This window comes from Myotis brandtii, unplaced genomic scaffold (genome assembly GCF_000412655.1).
Source record: "Myotis brandtii unplaced genomic scaffold, ASM41265v1 scaffold83, whole genome shotgun sequence".
In the NCBI taxonomy this organism is placed as follows: Eukaryota; Metazoa; Chordata; class Mammalia; order Chiroptera; family Vespertilionidae; genus Myotis; species Myotis brandtii.
In genome coordinates this window covers 434,209-460,061 of record NW_005371371.1, presented here as the reverse complement: position 1 = coordinate 460,061, position 25,853 = coordinate 434,209, and the positions used below count along the sequence as shown (strand labels likewise).

At 53.6% G+C, this 25,853-nt stretch overlaps 1 protein-coding gene across 7 annotated transcripts in view; it reads left to right on the top strand.

Moving 5' to 3' along the window:
- The window catches only part of MCF2L (MCF.2 cell line derived transforming sequence-like), a 178,419-nt gene that overhangs the window by 82,654 nt on the left and 69,912 nt on the right, over positions 1–25,853 (top strand). Inside the window, exon 1 of one of the 7 annotated variants that reach the window (XM_005884441.2) lies at positions 6,898–6,975. The exons of 5 other annotated variants lie outside the window; for them this stretch is intronic. Coding sequence is in view for 1 of the 2 variants with exons in the window: in XM_005884438.2 (XP_005884500.1) it covers positions 21,711–21,783 (73 nt within the window). In the remaining variant the exon portion in view is untranslated. Of the gene's footprint in view, positions 1–6,897; positions 6,976–21,155; positions 21,784–25,853 lie in introns of those variants that run through there. One more of the 7 variants, XM_005884438.2, reaches the window with a different exon arrangement.

Below are 25,853 nucleotides of genomic sequence, written 5' to 3'. Positions count from 1 at the left end.
GATATTCTAATAGACCGAGTTGGAGAAAAGAGCTTTGTCACACATTTCCGGTCCTCCCTCCCAGGAGCACCCCCTCTCTTCTTCCGGAACCTGAAAACCCCTTGCGGCCGTGCCTGGCTCTGTGACCCGGGCCTGCTGTGGGGCATGGTGAGGGCGTCAGGGTGGCATCTGCTCCCTGGACAGATGCCCTGATGTAGCATGCCAGGCATCAGGAATAGGTCAGAGCCAGCTCCACGCCTTTCTGGGGGTGGGGGCCCCATGGCTCTCTCCCTTTTGGGGAGGGTGTAGAGCCGGCCAGTTAGCACTGGGGAGAGGATGATAGATGCCTGTGAGGAACCAGTGAACCTGTGTGAAACCTTCCCTGACCTTGGTTGTCGGGGCCTCGACTAGCAGCACCCCCTGGGCAGGGCTGAGCGCGTGGCCCTGGTGTGGCCGGTGGCCGCGCTGGTGGCCCTGGGGGTAGCCTCAGCCATGGGCAGGAGAGCCCCCTCAGTTTCCCTTTGGGTGAGGGGGGCGGTGGGGACTGAAAGCCTGACTGCTTCCACTTCTCGGTGGTGATTCTGAGCTCAGCTGCATCGGAACAAATGATTCAGGGTTAGGCCACTGACTTCTGCCCTAACACAGAGTGCATGGCATGGTTACGAGGGTCTTGTGTGGCCCCTGGCCCTGCCCAGCACATACAGGGATGAGCAGGCTTCATTTCTGTCTCTCCAGTCCTCCCAAGCCCGCTGTTGGGTGTTGGGGTGGGAGGGGTCCCCGAGTTGTCTGACCAGACCCGCCCTGGCCCTGGTGGTTCTGTGCTGTGGCTCTGTTAGGGTGGCACTGAGGACCCCTGCCTGGGAAAGGGCTGAATTATCACCCTGATGCCTGGAGACTTAGAGAGGGAGGGGGGGTGGCCTGTGGCTGCCCCCACTCCCCCCGCCAGTCATGTGGCCTGGGCAAGTGGATCTACTGCTCCAGGGGTGTCCCGTTGGGGAATATGGGCCCCCAGGCACCCTCTCTCTGAAATGAAGGCCCCCCAGGTGTCCCCTTCCCTGTGAAATGGGGCCCCCTGGGCATCCCCTTGCTGTGAAAGGAGAGCCCTTGGTGCTGGGGTCATCGCTGAGCCTGTGCAGAGGTCAGGAGCAGGGAGGGTGCCATCTGACTTGAGTGGCTTCTCTTTTCGTCGGTAGCACTCGTTAGACAGCTGTATGCTGTGGCTCTGCCTGTCGGTCATCAGGACCCATGTGCAGGACGGGCAGTTAAGTGCCCTGTGACGTGAGGCCTGTGTCAGCCTGGCTCCATGCAGCCCTCCTGGCTCAGTGCCCCGCCTCCCTGCACTGCCCTTCCCCTGGCCTCCCCGCACTGCCCAGCCTCCCTGCACCAGCGCAGCCTGGCACTTCACAGCTAAACCCCCACGACCTGCAGGAGCGGAGACCCAGCTCTCAGACACCCACTGCTTACATTTTCCTTGTTCCCAGAGGAGCAGCCCAGCTGGGCAGTCTTCCTGCCTGGGAATTTGTCCTGGTTCCTTCCTCAAAAACCCATGGGTACATGCATGTCTGGGTCAGGCTGGCCGGGGGGGCCCCGTGGACAGACCTCCCCAGGCTCCGCAGCTCTTTTCCTTGGGTTGAGCATTGAATGAAGTATCCTCAGGTTGACTCCACAGTCAGACTTCACACTCCAAGTAGAGGGCACGGGGAGAAGGGAGAGTGGCGAGATTGTAGTTTTCTTTGATAACCAGAAACAACGTGGTACCAATTAATTAAGTGGGAGTTAGAGATAATCTCTCTTTTTTTTTTTTTAAATATATTTTATTGATTTTTTACAGAGAGGAAGGGAGAGAGATAGAGAGTTAGAAACATCGATGAGAGAGAAACATCGATCAGCTGCTTCCTGCACACTCCCTACTGGGGATGTGCCCGCAACCAAGGTACATGCCCTTGACCGGAATCGAACCTGGGACCTTTCAGTCCGCAGGCCGACGCTCTATCCACTGAGCCAAACCGGTTTCGGCTAGAGATAATCTCTTGAATGCACCTCTGACGGTACCAATTAATTAAGTGGGAGTTAGAGATAATCTCTTGAATGCACCTCTGATCTGTCCTACTTTCAGCAATAGAACCATGACCTAGAGTGGGCACTTGAATGCACAGGGAGGGGCATTCCCTCTGTGCTCATCCGTCCTAGGACATTCGTTTCAACAAGCCAGGGAAACCGACAGTTTTACTTAGAACTGAAAGATTCTCTTTTTAGAAACATGCTTCAGGTTGACGGGGACCATTTTAAACAAAACCAGAATTAATTAAAAGAAGCAAATAGATATATTTGAGACAACTGGGTGAGTTGGTCACTGCAAGAGAGCACAGAATTTCTCTTTGAGCTTCCTGGTGGCTAATGCAAAGAGGGAACATGTTTGGATTCCAGGTCACATGCAAAATAAAAAGTTCTTCTGGAAGGAATTCTGGAGGAAACCAGTAACTCAGCTGTGTACATTGGAAACAGTGGCTCACTCCGTCGGTGACCCCTTTGGAATATTTCCTTTCTTTCAGAAAATCAGGCACCTACAATGTTTCAGTGAGGCCTTTTCCAAAGTAAGCAGAGACAACAGTATGGCTGGGCATTTGCTGGGTTCCTCTGCCTGTTTCGGGACGCTGACTGCTGGAAGGGGGATCTGACCTGTGGCTTACAGTCTCTCTCAGCTGCCATCGGTGCCACGTTGGACCTCATATCAGAGGCCGCCAGATGTGAGGCTGGCCTTCCCTGTGACCTGGGAGGCGGAGGCCCATGCCTGTGCTGAGGCCAGCACTGAGGGGAGGATGCCTGGGGAGGAGCCCCGGGTTTCTCGTAAGCAGCTTTAAGTGAGCATAACCATTGGGGGAAACGCAGTGTTGATACTTGGCCTCTGGCTCCGGTGGGTCTCACTCAGAACAGCCTTTATGTTTGCAAACCTGGTGTTCGTCTTTTCAGGAGCTACAGAAAGCAGAGGGGAAGCACGCGTCCTCATTGTTGTCGTTCTCTTTGGCTTTTTGGAACTCCCAGATGAGCGGCTAAGGCCGGAAAAGACAAGAGGAGAGTGTGCTGTGTTATTTAAAGTGTGCGTATTCGGAGAAGAAATACTTGTGTTGAGATATTTCCTGAGGGACTCTAGTCAACCTTATTGTAAGAAGTTTCATGGTTTGAAGAAATCTGGTTATTATTATTTTTTATTATAATTTTTTAAAATATCAGGCAACGTGGTGGAAGTGACTGCTTCTGGCCTCCTACCCCAACCACCCAGGCCAAATTGGCTCAGGCCCCAGGAGGACTCAGAGCTGGGGTGGGAGGGTTGATATTTCTGCTCTTTGGGGAGCCTTGGGGCTGCAGGCTCAAACCCTCAGCTCCCCAGGCTCCACTGTCTAAGCAGCTTAGACTACAGCGTGTCACGAGGCATATCCCTGGTCACCTGCTGGTTGGGGTCTATGGACTCTGTCCAGGGCCTTGATCTGTGAGCATGGAGTGAGAGGAAATATTTCCTACTGTCCCCGGGGAGCCCAGGCCATCTATTGGGCAGGGTAGGGCCAGCTGTGATGGGAATGAGGCGGCTGAACATCTCAGGACTCTACCAGAGGGTGTCCAGGTGGGGGCGCCTGCTCTACACCACAGATTGTTAGAGACACAGACTGAATGGAAAGCTAAGAAGAGAAGAGAGGGGCGTTAGAACACCGTGCCTGTACCTCTGCTTTGCTCACCTGCCTTTAAATAAATATAGGCTCTACCTCTGCTTGTTCCAGCAAGTGACTAGTGTCCAGAGAACTGGACTTTATCAGATGGAAGAAGGTAGTGACGCAGAGTCGTTCTGGACAGTCTTGTCGGATGTAACATGTCTAGCAAACATGCTTCTCTCCCAGCTGGTGTGGCGCACAGCTGTATCTGACCTTCCCATCGCCTGCTTAAACGCACAGGGAAGTCACGCCAGCAGAGGTGTCCCTTGTGCCTTGAACGGAGGCCAAGGCGGACCCAGAGGTTCCTTTTTCTTTCAGTCACCCCGCACCTGGCCAGCGGGCCGGGAGGCGTGTGTAAATGCGCAGGGTGGAGTGGCAGATGTTGGCCTGCAGGAGATTAATCACCTTTTAATGCTTCGTCTCTCGTTCATGGGTAAAAACGAAAGTAAAAAGCCAGCTGGTCCCTCAGGTACATTTTAGGGAGCAAAGTTCAGTGGGAGATGGCTAATGGGTAACCGCAGGAGGGCTGCAGGAGGGCTGCAGGAGGATCGCCCGCGCGCCCGCGTGTGCTCTCAGCCATGGGAGACAGATATGCTACCCGAATCTCCGTGTCCGAAATGAAGCGCTACTACATGTTTTCTGAGTGGTGCTCCTGGCTGCTCTCCGTGGTTGAGGGTGAGTCCGTGGGTCCCACAACCTTTGGAGTCGCCCGCCCAGGTGTCCTGGGAACGGTCAGGGCTGCTGGCTGCGTGGCCATGGTTTCAGGGCAGTGGTTACTTGAGCTGTGCACTGTGGAGATGGTTCTTGTGGAGTTCTTGTGTTGGTGAGGGACGGTGCCGTCTGTCCTGAGTGACGTGCAGTCTGTCCCCTGGGAGCCTGGAATAGCCCAGGGAAAGGGGATTATGAGTAAATGAGCCTCCTTTCACCAAAGTTATCATTGGATAACTCTAAGTCATGTCATCAGCTACCCAAAAGCAAAGATCTCCCCTTGCTAGCAAGTGTAAGCTCTACGGCTGGTCGGAATTCGAGCGGGGAGAGCTCAGCCAGCAGCAGCAAGCCCATCGGGGCTGCAGCAGACCTCATTCCAGGGGCGCTTGATACATGAGGGTGCATGTGTGAAATGCAAAACAGAACAGAAGCCGGTAGCCCCGAGGTATTGATTATTCCTGGACAGAGTGACATGAGCCTTGTGACTTACTTGCTCGGTGAAGTACAATTCCACAACAAAGCTGTGTCCGTTGTCCGCTCTCCAGGAAGCTGCGGATCCCAGCGATCTCCCCGGCACAGTCCCGGCACAGAGCCCAGGGCCATGCCCAGGCGGAGCAGTCTCCTGTCGGGGAAGGGGGTGCCTTCATTCACCCCTGACATTCAGAAGGTCTCCTGGAATGTGGTTGTATATACATGGCTCCTGAGTTGGCTGACTCCCCGTCTCTCTGTGGTGAGAACTCAACTCGGACGTCCCCGTGACCAGGATCTGGTCCTTGCTGAGGAAGACACAGCCGCAGGGAAGGCAGGAGGAGCCATTGAATGTTTCCTCCACATTTTATGTGGCCCCTGGTTCTGAGTTCTCATCATCAGACCTCGAGCTTTGCCATTTACAAAGCTTTGCGTCACCGTCTGATCTCAATGCCACCATTGTACAGACGGGAGGGTCAGGCAGTGGCTGTCAGAATTAACATGGTTTGTCCTAGGTGTTGTCAGGAGGGACCCACAGCGATGGGGAAGCGGGCGTGGGTGCTGACAGGTGACTTGCCAGTGCAGCTTGGGTTTGCTGGGTGGACCCAGGAGGGAGCAGGGAAGGTGGTGGGTGGGCCAGGGAATCCACCCGAGGGACCAACCCCCCCCACCCCCCCCTCCTGGGGGACAGGGAGGGTCAGGATGGCTGGGCTGGAGCAGAGAGAAGGCAGCCTCGGGGAAGAGCCTAGAAGGCGGAAGTGAATTTGGCCTCATAGTGTGGGGCTGGGGCAGAAACCTGGCTCTGCCCAGGACATCAGTGGCTGCCTCGGTTTATCTTTTTGTAAAACAGGAAAATTGAGGCTCCTATGGAGGCTTCTGAAGTCAGTGACTGGGCTGAGTCCACAGTTGGACAAGATAGCCTTAAGTACTTGAGAGAACACCGTGAAGGAGTGTGAAGTTAATCACGTTGGTCCAGCACTGGCCGGCGGCTAAAGCATAGCCCATTGGAGAGGCTCACCGCACTCCCTCTGTCCCGGAGCCGGGCTGGTCTCCACACTCCGGGTCCCAGCACAGTGAGCACTTGGTGCTGAGACACCTCCCAGAGGAAAAGCCTGAGAATTTGAAAGCTGCGTATAAAACAGAGACCAGATGACAAGGTCTTCTGGGGGCTGTGAAAATGGTCCATTTCAGTGATCCCCAGGACACGTCCTTGGTCCTGAAGTATTTGGGGAGGAACTGCACGCGTGGGGACGAGAATTTGGGAAATCGGAGCATAGGTGCTGGCTCCCTCCAGCCCCCAGGAGGACTGTTAGAGGAGAGGCTGTCTGGGTGCCCGGCCACCGCCCAGTGCCGGGCTCAGTTCTTGGTCATTTCAGCCCCTGGCCCCGTGGAGCCCCTTGCTGCCACCCTGGTCCTGGGGAAGCTTCGCCTGCATCAGAAACGAGAGCCGAGCAAATGCCCGCACCCCGGCCTCGGTCCTGCATCTCTCACATGTGCCTTCTCGGGTCCTCTCGGCGACGCTGGGGGACCCCAGGAATATTAGAACGCACCACTGGCCAACGTCTCAGGGCTCTTCGGAGGTTCTTCCTCTCTCGCCCCCGTCCTCACATCTGAGAACAAGAAAGGCATGTCTGTGTGACTCGGGACCCAGGCCACGGTGCGCTTCGGCACTGAGGTATCAGTCAGGAGCAGGCCCTCGGTAGGGCAGGGGCGCCCAGGACGCAGGCCAGGGTCCTCCCAAGCCCACAGCACGAAGTTTTTAATGAGCAATAGAGTTTCTGTTTTGATTCTCAGTCTTTTTTCCTCTTTTTTTCACTTAATACCCAAATTCCCCTCCTGATTCCCCCAGAACTGCTGTTCATGTGATAATGAAATCCAACCGAGACCGGCTGCCACGAGACCAGGAGGCACACGCTGGGTGCCCCGCTCTCCCTATTTGGCTAAAAATACTCGACTGGTACATTAAAATTGAGTCAGAGTGGCAAAACAGAGGAAGTGAAACCGGCCTTCGGGAACCTCGAGGATCGAGTCCTGAATCTCAGAAAGCTTAGCTGCTCTGCGTGGACGAGCAGGAGGCCGGGCGAGCTGGGCTGGGGAGCATCTCCGTGCACAGCAGGTAGGGGCCTCCGAGCCTGAGGTCAGAGTGCTGCTCAGACACAAGTGCTTGTTAGAACTGGGTGTTTAATGCGATGCCGCAGAAGTCGTGTTGAGAACACAGATACTGGTGAGTGTGCTGTGAACATGTGACGTCTGACATGGATGTAAGGGGCGCCAACAGGGGCGCCACCAGCAGTGCTGTGTGGTCATCGCCGTCCACAGCCGGTGTCGAAGAGGTGCCCAGGAGAGAGGGTACACCCAAATGTGAGTCCTTTCTGCAAGCAGTGGGAGCCTGCTGCTGGCCGTGTGATGTGTCCTGAGGGAAGATAGATAAGCAGGGCTGGGCATAGGTGAGTTGCTCTGAATTAAGTCTGTGTCTAGAAGCAAGTTTCAGGGAAATGAATTGGGGATGGGAGGCTTCCTGTTAGGGAGGTGTGCACGGTGTGTCTGCAGGTCCAGTGGGCACTCCGGGGCTGTTTACTGGCACTGCCCAGTGTGTTATGATTCAGAGGAAACATGAATAACATCTAACGTTATTTGCTATGTGGGTATGGCTGCTTCTGGCTAGGGCACATGATACTTTTTATGCTCTTTATCTACCACATTTTTTTCCATTATTATATGGCAAGCAAGAAAGGTTGTTTAGTACCTCTGGCGTGCAGCGCTACCCTTATTAAAAAAAAGCATATGAAAGGACAGGAAAGAAAAGCAGCGGTGAACGCCACATGTTCGCCTCTGCTGTCTCGGAGCGGGCGCTGGGACCTTTCCCCTAGAGCCTCTAACGGGTATGTGTCAGCCCTCCCTGCTGGGGGGCTCTGCGTGTGGGTGCCCCGCACACGTTGATGGCAGCTGGCTCCGTGGTGACCCTTAACGGACATTCTACGTTGAGCAGGAGATAAAGTTCAACGTTTGGGGTCCTTTCTTAACTCATAGGCTCTGTGTGAGATGCAAAGGGAATCATAATTCGATCATATTTTTCTCTTAATGTATCAGTCTTACCATGGTTCTGTTTTGTAGGAAACCCTATCCATCCTGAAAGCAGCATGAACAGCAAAGCCCTTCTTTGTCACTGTCTTATGTTGAAAGACCACTAGGAATATAAAATGTGTGGGCCACACTACTGTAAAAACCTGTTGTGGGAGTTTTGTTCTAAACCCTACAGCATCACAGAAAAGTTGGGGTCAGGGGGATTACGTTTTCTACATCTCTAGAAAAAGAATGGTTTTCAAGAACGGAAAGTAGCCCTAGCTGGTTTGGCTCAGTGGATAGAGCGTCGGACTGTGGACTGAAGGGTCCCAGGTTCGAATCTGATCAAGGATACATGCTCAGGTTGTGGGCTTGACCCCCAGTTGGGGGCGTGCAGGAGGCAGCCAATCAGTGATTCTCTATTATCATTGATGTTTCTATCTCTCTCTCCCTCTCCCTTCATTTCTGAAATCAATAAAAATATATATATATTTTTAAAAAACACAGAAAGTAAAGAGTGTGTTAAATAGATCCAGCACAAACACACATCATGCAGAGGGAGCCTTGAGAAATATAAAAGAACACACCTCCGGACTAGACGGGGCGGGAAGCATTGGGTTTGATAATTGCTTGTCTGCAATTTTATTCAACATCTGTGTGAAATATGTCCACTCTTTGAGTAAACGTGTATTTTCTAAGATTGCCCGAATGAGTGATCAGAGTACCCTCCATGACTCCTATAGAACAAACTTTCAGAAAAATAAACTTTTCTGCACTAAGCGAAGAACAAATGAATTAACAAAAGTGTCAAGGACCCAAGAAATGCTTTTCTTCATTCATCCCTTCATTCATTCATTGAGAAGCAGGGACTGGGTGCTACCGTGTGCCAAGCCCATGCTCATTGCTGGAGAGAACGCTGTACTATCACCCTATGTGCTTTATGAGCAGTTGGGATAGATCACAATCGGGCAGGAGAACCTGCCAGGGATATTAATCAACTTCGGGAGAGAGAAATCAATGGGAAGAGCTGCCTGAGCTGGAACAGGGCTCTTGAAACCTGCTTCTTCCTGCCCTGAGAAGCTGCCCTTGGCACCCCCTGCCCGCAGAAAAGGTCTGGCACCTGGGTCCACTTCACCTGGTGGTAAGGCTCCAGGGAGGAGAGTGCTGCTTCTGTTCAGGGCCCTGAGGCGAAGGTGTGCTCACTCCAAAAAGCACAGTCTGAACTAAACTTAGAAGTGAGCCCAGGCATTCACCTAGAACTTCCTTAAAAGTGTCTCTAAGAAAGTTGGCCAGCCTGCCTTCCTCTTCAGTGTATTCTGTCCCATGTGTTGTGTAACCTAATTCCCCTATTACGGTGGGTATTTTCCTGAATGACACAAACTCGTTTCCAACACATTTTCTAGTTGCTTGACTCATTCCGTGGAGTAAAGCAGATGTTCTTAAAGCATGATTTCATTAGCATGTTGGAAATTTTATCAGAAGCATTCCAAAAATCCCTCAGATTTTGTAAATGTGTTAGGTGAAAACTCATGCTAAATGGGACCGCTTAGAAGGCAACTGACATTTGCATTTTAGAACATTCCTCAGACGTTCGCTTTTTATGCCCCGTCTTTCAGCTGGGTGAGACCAGGACGGACGCAGCTGGCTGCCCTCCGTGGCCTGTGAAGGATGCTGTGAATTCCAGAGTCAGGAGACCTCCTCATGCCTTACGTTACCAGAAATAACTCATTTTCGGTCAGGATTTGGATTGTTCTGGTCTCGACCACATGCCCACTCGTCAGTGCTCAGCCTGCGTGTGGGATTCCAGGCCAGAGGACCATTTCTTGTTAAAAGTTCCTTTTTTGTACATTCCTTAGTAATCTTCTCATTGTAGTTAAAATAATTCCTGAAACAAAACAAAAAAAGTATTCCTTTTTATTAATAGAAACCACTGTGTGCTCAGGAATATGCCTGACCTGAGTTGTTGTGTGCTACAGGCCAAGTGTGAGCGCACCCCAAGTTGTCTGTCCGAGGATGGCAGACACACAGGCCGTCGGTTCCTGTCTGATGGAGCCGCCAAGGCCTTGGACGCACTCCAGCGGCTCGTTCTTGGCCTCTGTAGATGGTGGAGTCTTTGTCCCATGAGAGTAGATTTTGGAAATCAGCACAACTCCCAAGAAAGCGAGTGTTGAACGGGTTGGCTGAGCCAGCTGCGTAGTGATGTGGTAGACAACTTCTCACCAGATCGCCTTCTTTATGAACCTGATAGAGAATGTTCTAGTTTGGATTTTTTTTGAAAAGCGGAGGGGGGAGAGGCAGGGCGAGGGTACATGGCACTTACTTAATTGACCCCTCTTCCTAACATTTCACAGCCACTCTCTTCGTCAATTATTTTTAAGTTGCATTAGGACTTCTGTAGTCATTGTAGATCAGCGTAACCTCGAAAACACCGAGAAGTTCACTTACATTCTGATTTTTAAAAACAGTGACTTCTAAATTATATTTGAGCTCTGAGCGAGATAAAAGAAAACGCTTTCTGTCAACGCCTGGTGTTTATCGCACAGTGTCTGCACAGGGTTCAGGCTCCAGGCAAAGCCAAAAAAACACTCACGTGGCCGCCTTGGCTCCGTCGTCACCCCCGTGTGCCCAGCATCCTGCTCCAGCTCAGGTCCTGCAAGATGAGGGTCAGGGCGGCTCCTGGTCCTGGAGAGGCTTGTGGTCTGTGGTGGGAAAGGCGGCCCAGAGACCATGGGAGGGGGCATCCCAGGTTAAGAAACATGTGTGCTGATTATGAACACGGAACGGTTCCGGGAGGCAGGGGCCGTAGCCAGACAGGCAGGTGGGGATTTCTGTCTAGGAACTTGACTTTTAACCCGAGGCCCCAGGCTTTAAGCATCGATGTACAATGAAGCTCCTATTTCAGTAAGGCAATGTGGATTCGGTGGGGAGAGATTAGAGATGGGGAAGCAGTCACTGAGAACCTCTGGGGCAGCCCGGCTCACAGACAGTGAGGTTCTGCACCGCTGTGGTAGCAGAGAGAGGGGCGGTGGGGAGCGGCTGGGGAGACGCAGGGGGCGAACAGACAGAACTGGGGATGTTTTCCAGGGAGAGTCGTCAGGATGGTTCTGAGGCCTCTGGCTTGAGATTTGGGGGGTAGGTGGTGGCGCCATTGATGGAGACAGATGTCAGGGAAGGAGATGGGGTGATGGAGCCCATTTTAGAACTGGCAATGTCTGTGAGAGCTGGCATGTAGGTCCGAACGGGTAACAGATCCGACTCATGGATGACATTGCAAATACACGGGAAATTGCTTCAATTCAAAAGATGTGTTTGTTTGGCTGAGCATTGGCCTTCCTTGACGGAAGGTGAGCAAGGACGGGGAGAACGCTGCAAAGACCAACAGCTTACTTGGTTAATCATTCTCCCTTTGACATAAAAATACACATAAAATATGACCACAAAATAAACACCACTTCACTTAAAAGAAAAAGGAGGTGGTGGGGGTGGAGAGATGAGGGGCTGGCCATCAAAGGGCATGTTTGTGTCTTGATGCCACCCTGGAGCTTCATTGGAGTTTTGCAGGATGTCACCGTTGGAGAAGTTAGGTTTCAGGATTTCTCTCCATCATTTTCCACAACCACGTGCGAGTCCACAGTTACCTCTCAGTAAAAGCTTGATTTTAAGACAACAGACGGATGGTCCTGGAGCTCCTGCTCTGTGGCCTGTTTTCAACCTGTCGATCACCTGCTGCAGGAACCGTGGGGGACCTCTGACCCCCAGAGGCCGATGACCAGCCGCGCCCTGAGCTGCCTCTCTACCTGCACTTCTGGCAGGTCTGTGTCTCAAATTGATCTGAAAGCGAAAGTTGAGCCTTAGAAAATGTCTGGAGTGAAAGAAGACTTTTCCAAGATGATTGACCAACTTAGAGAAGCCTTTCCTAGATGTTCTAGATGCGGAGGTTCCTCAAAACCCCTTCAGTTCTGGATGTAGGGCCACTCCTCAGCCAGGGTCCTGTGGGGCCGCCCACGCCCGGGACGGGGTGTGAGAGGCCCACTGATGGCACGTAGTCCTGGAGTCGGGTGTGGTGAGATGCCCAGTAAGTATACTCACGTGTCACCATAGTCCTTGTGATTAGTACCTGCTATTTCCCTGCCATGTTCAGTGACCACTGATGGAGGAAGTAAGCTTCAACTCCCCAGGAAAGATAAGTTGGCCTGGCTACCACAACAGTCTGGGCAGAGAACACTAGGATGGTCTTTAAAGGGTTGAATCTGGACTATGAAGACATATAGGTTATCCGAAGGAGTGCAATGCAGACAGAGAAAGAGGAAATAGCAACTTGGGGATGGGGATGGGGTTAGGGCAGAACAAGAACCCTCACCCAGAATGGAATGAATTGCAGGGACTCGAGAGAGTCTAGAGGAGAACACTTTGAAAGCAGGGATCTGTCTGGGTCCCAGGGCGGCCTGCAATGGGGTACAGGAGAGAAGCCTGTTCCCAGGCCGGGCTTCGAGACACGTCCTCAGAACTCTGCACCTTGCTCCTGGGGGCACACCCAGATCTACACCACCTCCTCTTCCCTGGTAAATGAAGAAGCACACGAGCGCGCTGGGTGTGGACACTGAGAACCGAGCGCATGTCTGAGTTGGAGGGGTTCGTGGGGCAGGAGCAGGGTGGCACAGCCCAGGGGAGGCCCTGGGACTTGCCCTGGAGGCCCGAGGGGGGTGTTCTTGGTGTGAGTCTGGAAGCTGCACTTGTAAAAGCATCTTAGGGGTTGGGGAAACACTTTTTAAAAATATATATATATTTTATTAATTTATTTTATTTTATTTTTTTTACAGAGAGGAAGGGAGAGGGATAGAGAGTTAGAAACATCGATGAGAGAGAAACATCGATCAGCTGCCTCCTGCACACCCCCTACTGGGGATGTGCCCACAACCAAGGTACATGCCCTTGACCGGAATCGAACCTGGGACCTTTCAGTCCCCAGGCCAACGCTCTATCCACTGAGCCAAAACGATTACGGTGGGGAAACACTTTTAAAAAATATTTTAAGACATTGCATTGACCTTCAGTGATCCCTCTTGACTCATTCCGCTGGTCAGGGACCTGGGTAAAGGCCCCGCTCAATAACCAATGGGCCCCACGGCCCTGCTTGTCAAGTCCTGCAGTGAGACCCACTGCAACACCCGTCATCTCAGGAGAAAGTCATGCTGTAAACACAAATGTTCTCTGTTCTCTGAGGTGCCCCTCCTCTTCTTGAGATCACCTCTACCCGGGGCCTGAAGTCTGATACCTCCTGCATGTAGCCCAGGGAGGCTGCAGGTGGCCAGGCAGGCACCATGCAACCCAGGTCAGCTGATGTGGATTCAGGTGTGCCATGGAGGTTGCTCTGGAGCCATCCGGCTGGGTACAGATCCTAGTTCAGCCCCTTCCTCTCTGTGAGCTGAGACAAGAGGCTCAGTCTTATCATCTGTAAAATGGGAATACTGACACCTTCCTCATAGGGCTGCTGGGACCCCCAGGTGTTTGCCCAGGGTCATTTTTCAGGGATGACCGCCCCCCCCCCCCCTGCACACACACCCCACTCTTGGCCGCCTTTCCTGGTCTCATCTTTTCTGAGGTATATGGAGCTCATCTGTGTATCTGCTCCTCCCATCCTTACCAGGACATTGCTTCATTCAGCGGCTTGCATGAGTCCCCAGCATTGCACCCATGTCCAGGCTTATATTGTCCTTGTAACAATCCTGTGAGTGGCTGCTATCACCCCACTTTGCGGCCAAGCTCGCTGAGCACTAGATGGGCACAGAGCTGTGCACTAGATGGGCACAGAGCTGGGACTCAACCAGGCACTCAGCTCTCAGCTCTCGGCTCCAGTCTGTGCTATAAACGCCACTGCCTGTTGAGGGTGTCCTTGAAGGAGTGAAGGAAAATGCCATGGGACGCTTAGGGGCAGAGCCCTCTGCAGCCAGGGCTCAGGAACCGCCAGCATTGCAAGCGTTGCTATTGTCCAATTTCCGAGCCCGTCACCAGTTTGGTCTTCCTTAGACGTGGATCCAATGAGCCTTTGGGTGCAGGCTCCCAGTGCTGAGATCCTGCGCCTGCCCTCTTAGCTCTCTCGAGCACTAACACCTGTAGCACCCACCTACCTGCAAGCACAGGGCTGCTTGTGTTTCCACATGTGGCTCGTATGGGCGAGCCTCCTGCCTGGCATCTGAGCGGCCCCTCCCTCTCCTGCTCAGACCTTCAGACACACCTGGCACCCCAGACCCGGCTGGTCTCCACCTCCACATCCCAGGTGTGGGCCGGGGTCCCTGCAGGGGTCCAGCCCCAGGGCTGCCTGCCTCTGTGCCTGTGGCCAGAGTCCTACCATGGCATGGATGGAGCAGTCATTGTGAGCCCTGAAGGGTGAGGTCACCTTGTCCTACTACTGTCCACGGAGGACACCGACCCAGCCCAGTGGTCGGATTTAGAATCCGGAATTCCCACCCAGAGCCTTGGTGGGTCCTGAGACCGAGGTCACCACAGTCCAACCCAGAACAGCACATGTCCCCTCTCCACACCCTCCTAAATCCGGCTACGGTGGCATTTTATTTAACCTAAGGCTCCAGCTGTGTTTGCTCTCTGCACTGTGTGTCTATCCCACAGCACCCACCTGGAATGGCTGGGTTTGTGACATGAGCTGTTGATCTAGGAGGAGGAGAATGCTGCTCCCTGCCCAGGTCCTTTCCTCCCAGGTCACAGCTCCAGTGGAAAAATAGAGCAGTTGTTCCCGCTTCCTGGGAGGCAGGGATGGATGGATCTGATAAGTACTTGGGTGCCGGCCCCGCCCGGAAGGAGGGAGAAGCTCATTGTTGAGAGCCAGTGTCTGGGGCTCCGGTGTCTGTTTTTCCAGTGAGACAAAGAGCGTCTTCCTGTTTGGCTCATGGAGACTAGGCAGGGGGTGGTGCCCTGGCCCTGCTCACCGCCCCTGCGGGCGGCATTTCTGCTCTGGGACCCGCAGGAGGGGTCCTGGGCCACTCGTGTAGAGTTGCACCACTGGCTTCTGCTGGGCCTCCCCAGGGGGTGGTGCCCTGGCCCTGCTCACCGCCCCTGCGGGTGGCACTTCTGCTCTGGGACCCGCAGGAGGGGTCCTGGGCCCCTCATGTAGAGTTGCACCCAAGTTGTCGGGCACCCACTGGCTTCTGCTGGGCCTCCCCGAGGTGCTCTGGGTCTTTCAGGCTCGGGTTCCTGTACCTCCCTAAGTAAAACCTTCGTGCGCACCCACACTGGGACTTCTGTGCACATGTATTATGTGCAGTATCCAACACCAGCAAAAGGAAACCTGAGGACCCCACAGAGAGTCAGTGGAGCTATGATCCCACTCTGGGCAATCCCAAAGCATTCGTCTCTGCTGCGCTTGGGGAGGGAACGCGCATAAAATAACTGGGAAACAGATCAAAGGTACAATGAAACGCAAAACTGAGGAGTTTGGGAAATGGGGCAGCTTGGAGCAGGGGCAAAGGGTGAGGAGATTGGACGGGACCGGGGAGGAGGCCTGACTGGGAGGGTGATGGCGACTTTTTTTAATATATGGTTTTATTGATTTTTAGAGAGAGAGGAAGGGAGAGGGGTAAAGAGATAGAAACATCGATGAGAGAGAAACAGTGATCGGCTGCCTCCTGCACGCCCCCTACTGTAAGCCGTTGTCAGTGGGCTCATGGGCCATTGGTTATGTTATTATTAACTGGCTGAGGAAAATAGTATCCTCCTTGGCCTTTTAACACACACACACACACACACACACACACACACACACACACACATATATATATTATTGATTTCAGAGAGGAAGGGAGAGGGAGAGAGATAGAAACATCCATGATGAGAGAGAATCATGGATCAGCTGCCTTCTACATGCCCCCACTGAGGGTGGAGCCTGAAACCCCTGACCAGGAATCGAACCGTGACCTCCTGGTTCATAGGTTAACATTCAACCACTGAGCCACACCAGCCGGGCTATGGTGACTTATTAACCAAGCTGATCAGGCTGCCAGAATCGATTTGAAGTTAGATAGAAGGGAAGCCTGCGAGAAAGCAGAGGGGGTGGGGGGTGTTCTCTGTGGCCCAGACTCGGTGGCCCAGCGTGGGCTCCGTCCTGGCTCTGGCATCGTGACCAAGACTCTCCACACTCTGTGGCTAGTGCAGGGAGGATGGGTGGATACGTCCTTGCTTCTGGATAATTTGACTGGGACACCTGATTCAAGTGTCCTTGTCTCGGGCTGCCCATAATGCCGGGTGATGTGGAAACCGGACAGAAACCAACCCCTCCAGAACAGGCGGTCAGACCTGCCCAGCACCTTTGGCCACTTGAACTCCACAGACTAAGGTCCAGCGGAGCTCCATGCAGCAGTCTGTGACCCCAATGTCACAGGAAGCCCACGACTCCCAGGTGCGTGTGCACAGAGCGAGCCAGGCCATGCTTGGTCTGGACATTCTGGCAGAAGGGACAACACACAGGGAACCCCAGGAGGAAAGGAGATGGCAACCGGCCGTGCTTGCTATGAACTGGGGCCATTAGAGTGTAGGCTGTCTGGGGTTCGAGGAGGAGGAAGAGCCGTGCTGCCTTTGGTGTGAGACCCTCTGTGAGTCGAGAGCCCATTAGTAGGTGCTGAGGACCAGCCTGTGAGGAGCCGTGGGAGCAGGCCACCCCACCTGCCTTTACAGAAGACTGCAGCCCAGGCTTCAAACCTAAAATAAAACCAACAGAAAACCTCAGGAGGCAGACAAAGAAATCTGGAGAGAGCTGCGTGGGGCCAAGGGGCCAGGCCAGACGCCTGAGCCAGGAGGTGGGACCTGGGGCCAGTGAGGGCGGTGAGGGACGGGGACCATGTCTGTGCAAAGCAGAGGGAACGACACTCAGCGCCACAAAGACCTTCGGTAGTTTGAACTGGCTTCTGTTCCCAAATCCTCTTCAAGGAAAGGAATCAAGGCATGAGGGTCCCCTTGGGAAGGTGGGTTGGTCCAGGCCCAGCCACTGTGGTGCCCTAACGGTGGGCTGGCCCTAACCAGGCACAGGGCACGGAGAGGCGAGGCAGGTGTGAGAGAGCAGGAGCACGCGTGGTGGCCTCTAAACCCGGGCCTGTGCTTCTCCCTGTGTCCACCCCGCCCAGGTGTGATGACTTACAAATGACATGCAAGGACTGCTCTGCTAACCATGACATGCACTTGATCCTTGAACGACGCTGGGTTGGGAGTGCCAACCTCCCAGGCAGTCAAGAAATCCGCATCTAACTTTTGACTCCCCCAGAACTTAACTACTATTAGCCTACTGTTGATCAGAAGCCTTACAGATGACAAAAAGTTAATGCATATTTTGTATGTTATATAGTATACACTGTATTCTTACAATAAAGCAAACTAGAGAAAAGAAAATGTTATTAAGAAAATCATAAGGAACAGGAAATACTTTTGCAATATTGCATGTAATTACTGGGGGAAAAAACACATATAAGTGGACCCTCGCAGTTCAAATCCATGTTGTTCGTGGTCAGCTATACACACAAAGATCCAAGATGTCTCAATGAAGAGAGGTTAGATATTAATGCTTTTTAATTTTATTAATAGTATGGAAAAACATTATTGCTCTTATTATAAAAACATGTTTTAAGTAAGAGTCATATGACTCAATAGGTTCCTAGTGTTCCCACACCTGACATAATGAATCAGAGCAGATCCCACACCAGCCTCTTTCAGTTCTAATGAAGTTGTTTTCATAGCCATCGCGGCTGAGATGGGAGCGTGGGCAGGAGGCTGGGTTCTCTATCTTGATCCTTGGTTTCCTTCAGCAATTATGCAGATGGTGTTGAAATTCAGCTGACGGGTCTCCCTTTTCCTTGATGTCAAGGAAATGTCTCTTTCTTAATGCTAATCTGTTGTTCTTACAAACTAAGTAGGAGGTGTTAAATTTTTATTTTTTAATGGGTGTATGTTTACTGGGTTCAAAGCCCACATAACTATTCAATTAGATTATTTTGTTGAGAAAGTTGCCTTTTGTGCATGGGAGCTTTTATAAATGGCACACCTGTAAAAAATCAATAAAAAATATTTAAAAATAAATAAATAAATAAATAAATAAATAAATGGCACACCCAAGATTACCGATTTGGGAAGATGCTCTCAGCCTAGTGGAAAATGGGGTTGCTTTCTCACTTACGATTAAACACACTGACCTGGAGAGTTTTCATTGTTTGGGGCCCTGTCTTCCCAGCTCTCACTGGGCTGCCCGTCATCTTGGTTCATCTGTGCTTGGGTGTCAGTCCGACTTGTCTTCTCTTAGGCCACTTGGTTCTTTGCTGAGCATTAGTTTAAACTGGACGATATAGTCCGCAGATTCCCTTCATCAGGTGCATGGAACTGAGGTGCTCATGTGCTGAGACACACTGAGGGACCCGCTGTCCCCCCCCCGCCCCAAGCCTCCCTGCGGGTCCCTCATGCCATGTGGCACGTGGCCCAGGATGGAGAGGCATCTGCACACCTCGCTCAGGTCACTGCCGTGCTCCACGGCTGGAGCTCGCTGTGGAAGTGAGGAGTCGGGGTGGGTGACCACGGCCAGCGGGAGGACAGCCACCGGTCAGCTCCCGCAGGCCTGCATGGCACCCCAAGAAGTCTGCTTTGCATCCAATAGCAGTGGGCTGACTTTGGGGACAGGGACGGTTCATTTGGCTTAGGAGAGCTGAATGGACGGGGCCTGCAGGACGTGAGGACTGAGGACAGAACCGATAGGGGAAGCAGCCAGCGGGTAGGAAGGACTAGGGCCGCGATGATTTCGGAGCCAAAGAAGCTCAGTAAGAACATGGAGGGAGGGGCCGTGGGAGTGGACATGGGAGGAGGGTGCTGGGGAGGACTCAGGAGGGCACAGGAGGAGGAGGGGGAGCAGGAAGCAGGAGAAGGATGGGGAGGACTCGGGAGGAGGACATGGGAGGAGGACAGTAGCCAGCTGGGCCGTGGGCGTGGGGAGGACTCAGTGACCGCTGTGTCCAGCTCTCCCTTCTTTCCGAGGCTTTGCCGAGCTGACTGCTGAGCAGTGACACCTGCCTCACCTGGTAGCCATGACAACGAAACAAGGCCAGGTGGTGAGGAAAGGCCTCAGCAAATAAGGGCGCTGCCTGTAATCCAGGATGGCTCCTCCCAGTTAGTCACTGAGCAGAAAATGACCTGAGCGCACGCAGCACTTTGGTTCTGCTCTGCATAATTCAGGGTCCAGAGCCTCTCGTAAAGTTACACAAAGAGTTTTCTCAGGTTCGAGGGGACACCGCTTTGCCCATGAGGAGACTGTTCGATGCCCTGGTTGGCTTTTCTTGTATCTCTGGACGAGGAAGGAATAATGTCAGGCTTTTGTAAACACTGGAGCTCACTCAGCTGGGCAGGAATTGGGGCTGCAGCCAGGCCCGGAGGAGCCTGAACATTTCAGGCTGCAGGTTTCTGGGCTGGGCCGACTGGGAAAACAGTCCTGTACGCGTCGTGTGTTTAAAGTATGATGTTGCCCGTAGTGTGTGCTACATATTGCAGATTTTGACCAGTAATGCTGAATTTTCTCAAATAAATAAACAAGCCACGTTTATAGTAAAGTACAGCATCTATCATTTCTTTCCAGCTAAGGAAGCCCTTGCGTTGGGAGGGTCACCAGCAGCCAGGAGCTGCCCGAGGGAGCTGTTCTAGAATGGGTGAGAGAAAGGACAGACGGGCGGTGGGGCCGAGCCTAGAGCCTGGGCTTTCCCAGGCATGTGACTCCCCTCGCTGGCCCACCCCCGGTGTGCTCTTGGGATTGTCCACCAGAGCAGCTCATCGAGAGCACCAAGTCGGACATCGGCAGCCCCTCCCAGACTAAGGGTGCAGTGGAGCTTTCCTCCACAGAGGAGCGGCGTGGTGGCCCCCAGATCAGCTGGCCTCCCCTCCATGGGTGCAGGCACTTCTGGTCTAAACGGCAGTGAGCAGTGTGGCCGCCATTGCCTTCCTGATAACACATCATGCTGCCTAGTGTCACTTGGGCATCTGCCGTGGGCCGGGAGACATGAGGCCGAGACTATGCTGGGACAGAGTGGGGAGCGTGGGGAATAAATTGGGTGTGTGGTTAGGTGGATGTCATCGTGGCCCCTCCTCTGCTATGCGGCACCTCCATCCTCCTGTTTAAAAACGTCACTTCTCGTGAATAGAGCTTCAGGTCTGACAGCATCTTTCTCAGGATAGTCCTCTTCCCTGGCTGTCCATTACCCATTCGAAGTGCACCTGCCACGGTGCTAAAAGCCCAGGTGTCTTTTGGCACCAGGAGTTCTGCCCAGTGCAATGGGGCAGGGGGCTCGCCAGGGGCTCCGGGCAGGAGGGTAGAGCTGGACATGGGCCGTCGTGGCCTCTGCAGGAGGTCAGGCCTCAGCCACCCCCAAGCAGGCTTCAGGAGGAGGCTGTGCTCAGCCAGCGTGGCAGGGACCTGCCGATGCTGTGAGCCAGGGGACTCGGGGGTAGGTAATGTGAGTGAAATCTGGCCACAGGAGGAGCTGGGCTGTAAAGGGCCTTGCCTGCCACCCTAGGCGCTTGTGCCCTGATCTACTTGAATGTCTCGAGGTTCCCAGTCCCTGGGAACACGTTGTAAGGGTTGTGCTCACAGAACAAGCCTGCAGTGTCAGGTTGAGGAGGGGCCATGAGAAAGAAAAGGATGGGAATTACCCAGCAAGCCCAGGTTCAGAACCAGACCATGTGACAGGAACAAAGAGGGGAGGGGTGGATCGGGGTCGATGTCAGCTGCTGCTGCAGTGACAGATGCCCCCAACAGCATGAGCCTGCAGGACTTGGTGGCCTCCACCTGGGTTCTCTGCCGGCGCCCAGGCAGGGGGCAAGTGTGTCAGCAACATTATATGCCAATGGCAGGTGTAGGAACAAAGCCTGCAAAGGCTGTGGACACCTGCTCAGTGCTGGCCCTGAGGCGTGAGCTTATAGGACTGTCCTCTCCAGGTGTGTCGGCTCCAGCACTGGATTCAAGTGCCTGGTCCCCTTCCCCCGGGGGTTCTTCCTGCTCACAAGCTTGTCTGCAGACTAGCTACCTCCCGTCACCGTCACCGTCACCTTCACCGGGGAGCTCGTTAGAATCTCAGTGCCACCCTCCCCCATGGAAGCCTGCACTTTAACGAGCTCCCCAGGGATCCCCGTCTATGGAGCATCCCCTTTATTCCATCTTCCGCGTCCTCAGCCCCTAGGGGGCGCTCTGCACTCAGCCGCTGAGGACCCTCTGGCGCACAGGACTATGCGGCATGCACACAGCTTTCAAAGGAGCTCAGATGGACAGACACGGAAGAGCAGCATCACGCAGCCGCCTAAGTGTGCGGCTCTGCAGCCTGTCTTCATCCTGGGGAGGTGTCCTGGGGCCAGAAGGTCCAGACCCGGCCCCTGGGTGGCAGCCCCACAGGGCTTAGAGGACTGACAGCGGCTGAGCGCGGGGCTCCTGCAGGGAGGGTCCGGACGGGCGACACAAAGGGCCGCAGCTGCTGCTGCTGCGGGAGCCTCCGTGCCGCTGGAGTCTCAACAGTTAACTGTCCGCAGGCAGAATTAGTGGCCACAGCCGAGGGCTCCTGCTTCGGGGACAGCCAACCCGAGGCCCTGGGGGAGCCGGCGGGCAGGCAGCCCTGCAGAACACCAGCGGTCCGTGTCCCTGCCGCGGCCAGCGGCGGGCGGCCGGCCCAAAGATGGAGCCTCGCAGCCTTTCTTTGTGCGCCCAGGACGGGCGTTCCTGGAGGCAGGTCGCCGCCTCCTGACGCCGGCGCGCTGGCGGGCGACAGCATGACCTTAAGTCTCATCTCCTTGCTGTCCCAGGACATCTCCGGGCTGTGGCTGCTCCTGAAGACCAGCACAGGTGCGTCAAGCCTGCGCTTTGGTGCTGGCTGTGAATGGAGGGTGTGCAGGGAGAGAGGGGCGGGGGACCTTCTGGGGATGGCTTAGCCCGTCACCCACATAGGCCAGCTACAGAGAGGAGCCAGGCTCTGCCCGGCCTCCCTCGTAAGAGAGATCCAGGCTGGGGTAGAAAGGGCAGTCCTGCTCCAAGGGGTGGGGACGTCTGGCATCGCCAGCTGGTTTGGGGCTGTGGCCACCTGGCCTCCCTCCCTGCCCGGGTTTCTCTGCCCTTGGAGTAAAGGTGCACATCGCCACACTCACCCTGGGAGCTGGAATGGACTGTGGTGGGCTCCTTTGTTCCAGCTTTCCTACGGATGTGCTTGTGGGGCCCAGGAAGGGAGCCCAGAGCCTGTGGGTGCGAGGACTGGTCCCTGGCAGTGACGCCGGGACAGAGCTGCCCGGGGCTCCCATGCACAGTGCACTCCGATCAAGGGCTCTCCAGGTGGCAGGAATCGGGACTGGACTGGTCAGGCCTGTGGACAGTGAGCGGCCCGTCCTGGGGTGGTCTATGTGGGCTTCATTTGCCATCCCTGCTCCCAACTCCGTTGGAGGGTAGGCACTTCCCTCCAGACTCAGGCCCCCTGCAGACCGAGAACAAAGACCCTGGAGAGGGGATGGGTGGGTTCCCTGGTTGTGTTTCTAAGGATGGAACGGTGCTCGTTTTGAAGCGATTTGTCATCGCAGATGCTTCTGCCAAGGATGGATGAATAGTTCCGAAAATAAGTATTTTGTAAATTGTAATGAATTGGTTCAACCTTAGCCATCAGTGGCAACAGTAAAGATCTGAAGCGTCCAGTTTTATGATGAAGAGACGGGGTGTGTGAATAATGACTGAGTGCATGGATCTCCCCAACAGATAAGATTCAGAGCATCACGCTCACGTAGGTGGCCGCATTGGAAAGCTCAGTCACTCCTTCTTAAACCCAAGGCATAAACAGTTGGTGCGTTTAATGAAAAGTGATTGTTTTCGTATTTGAAGTCAGTATCACAGCGACAATGCTGGAAGGATCCCTGAAAAGAATGCTTTCTCATTATAGCTATTGTCTGGAATTTTAGAAATTTCACAAACCAGATGCTTTGCCGTCCCATAACCACAGGTAACTGGATTGTGGGGAGTCCTCCCTTGTGGCTATAGGTCATCATTTTAGATGTTCATTTGTTTTCCTAGCTAAATACTAGTTTTAAGTCTTACAACTTTGCATTATAAATTCTTAGTGGTTCTTCTAACACGTACTTTCTTTTTTTAAGATAAATGTGCTTTCGAATAAGTGTCCTGAGGGAGCTTGGTGTAATTAAGGGTTGGAGGGCTTTCTCCCCAGTCTCTAGAAATCATTTGCTGTTTTCTTACAAAAAAAAAAAAAAAAACATTTGCTAGATTTATGAAGAAACAGACGTGTTGGTGCATGTGATAGTAAATCTTTCTTTCAGTGGTACTGCCAGGGGTGTTCGCTCTGCAGAGGGTTGTGTAACTGGCTACTGATTTTCATGAGCGCCTGCTATTTACAAACAAGGTCACGTGCCTCTTTAGTCACTTCTGTTTGGGCTGGATGGGGAGGGAGCCAGATGGGAAGTTTGGCACCTGGCTGGTCAGGAGCTGGGCCCAGAGCACACACAGGATTTTAGATGAAAGTAACGTGGGGGAGACCGCAGACGTATTCACTGTGTCCGAGGCCATCGAGAACCCAAGCTGAGTAGGATGGCAAGTTTGAACCACCATCTCTTTCCAGGCTCAGGTGTCTCCTGTCTTGTCACTCATGAAATCAATGAGGTTGACAGATGTGCATGACCTGCCACCACCAAACCCTAAGCCGCCAGCTCACTCTCCATTACACCTCTCCTCCACCCCTCTCCTCTCTGTCTCATCTTTCTCTCTCTCTCTCTCTCTCTCTCTCTCTCTCTTTCTCTCTCTCTCTCTCTCTGCCACTCAAATGCTGCAAGTCTCTCCCTGTCCCCTGTGTGTGCCTGAGCAGGGCAGGGGCTCCAAGGCTCCCAGTGGGACAGTGTCCATGAAGTCCCTATGCCCCCGCTGTGCTCTGTGCCACCCCGTCATGGGGGCCACCTGGGTGAGGCTTAGGATGAGATGAGCGTGCCCTCCCATGGTCCCCTTCACCCGAGCAGCCCGACGTTCCCCACACCGTGTGTCATTGCTTTTGTCGGATAGGGATGTTTTGAGGAAGGTTTATGCAACCTCTTGTTTGTTTTTTTAGATTTATAGAATTCTTGGTACTTAGAAAGCAGGACTAAGTATGCACACCTACAGTTCAGGGGAGAATTTTGGAGACCTTCTGAAGTGTCCGGAAGGAACGTGGTGGGGTGTTGGTGACAGGAACCTCGGTCTTTCCCTGTGTGCTGTGTTCCGTGAGCAGCTTTCTGAGAGCAGCTCTGAATGGAAGGACACGTGAGCACCTGCCCCAGCGTGCCTCCTGCCCCTTGGAGCCAGGAAGGAATGACGTCTATAGAAATTGTTTGCATTGATTTCCCTGATCTTAGAGTTATTGTGGGTGTTTTTTTTTTATGTTGACACGTGATTGTTTTAGAATGAGTAAGAAAAGAAAAAAAGCCATCAGAAAAACCTCCTTTATTTCTATACAGCAGTAGGCTCCTGTGGGGGGTGTGCATGGTGTTTTTGTCTATGTGTGTGATGTGTCTGTGTTCGTGGTATGTGCTGTGGGGAGGTGTGTGGTGTTTTTGTCTGTGTGATGTGTCTGTGTAGGTGGTATGTGCTGTGGGGGGGTGTATGGTGTTTTTATCTGTGTGATGTGTCTGTGTAGGTTGTATGTGCAGTGTTTATATGTAGTGTGTGCATGTGTAGCATGTGTGTGAGGTCCATAAACCATACCTATTACTTCAAAGGAAGCAAAGATGCTGACACCTCAGAACATAAAACTGTGGGACTCTGGGGGGCCAGGTGCTTAGGGACTTGGGCCAGGCTCCTGCAGGGGCCCAGCAGGTGGCTGGTACAACATGCTGTTGGGGGCCCAGCATGGCCAGAAGCTCAGCCCAGAACCAGAGTGAGGGTGGCGTCATGTCACATACACTGCTCAGGGCTGACATCATTTGCTTCCATGGAAACCCAGAAGTCGGAGCTTTGGGAGAGGAAACGAGACATTGGATTCACTGTGAAGGGTGAGCTGGTGGTTGCCGGGCACACTGAGGATGGTGCTGGTGTTCTTCCCTGCTTGCTCCTCCCTCCCGTCCTCCCACCTCTCCGTGGCTGTTCGTCTTCAGGGTGGCTGCTTAGGGCTCCCTCTTTGTGAAGACGTCAGGCCAGCGTGAGCCTCAAGGAGCCCTGGGACGGCCACAGTGGGCAGCCCTGTTCCCTGTCATCTCTGGGAGCCTGGAATCTCTTGGTGGCTTTCTTACCCTGACCCTGTCCTGACCCCTGCTGGCTGCACTGCAGGCACCGAGGTGTGCAGGAAGGCTCCGCCCGGTGCGGATTAAACACAAACAAACAGCCCAGTCGGCACTGGGCACCAAGGGGAGGTGCTCAGAGGAGGAGCCATACTGCCCATAGAACGGCTCTTTTCTTCAGGGACTTGAGTCCGAGGGCGAGCGTATTTAAGCCGCAGCTTCACTGATTAGCCAGATTCACTCAGGTGAGGAGGAGGATTTGGAGTCAAGACTTATTTCCTTAGATCAGTGGTCGGCAAACTGCGGCTCTCAAGCCACATGCGGCTCTGTGGCCCCTTGAGTGTGGCTCTTCCACAAAATACCACGTGCAGGCGCGCATGTACAGTGTGATTGAAACTTCGTGGCCCATGCACAGAAGTCGGTATTTTGTGGAAGAGCCACACTCAAGGGGCCAAAGAGCCGCAGTTTGCCGACCACTGCCTTAGATCACCCGTGAGTGGTTAGCCCGTTGAATGATCAGTGTGAGAAGTGCCACCTGGGGCCTGGGAGAGGAGGAGGCGTCCCACTGTGTGGCATTCCAAGGCTGGTTCATGCACCAGCAACCTCTCCCACAGGTCACTTCCCAGCTCTGTTTTCAGGAGCTCGCCAGGCTCTCGAGGTTCCCTTGGAGGGTGAGGGGCT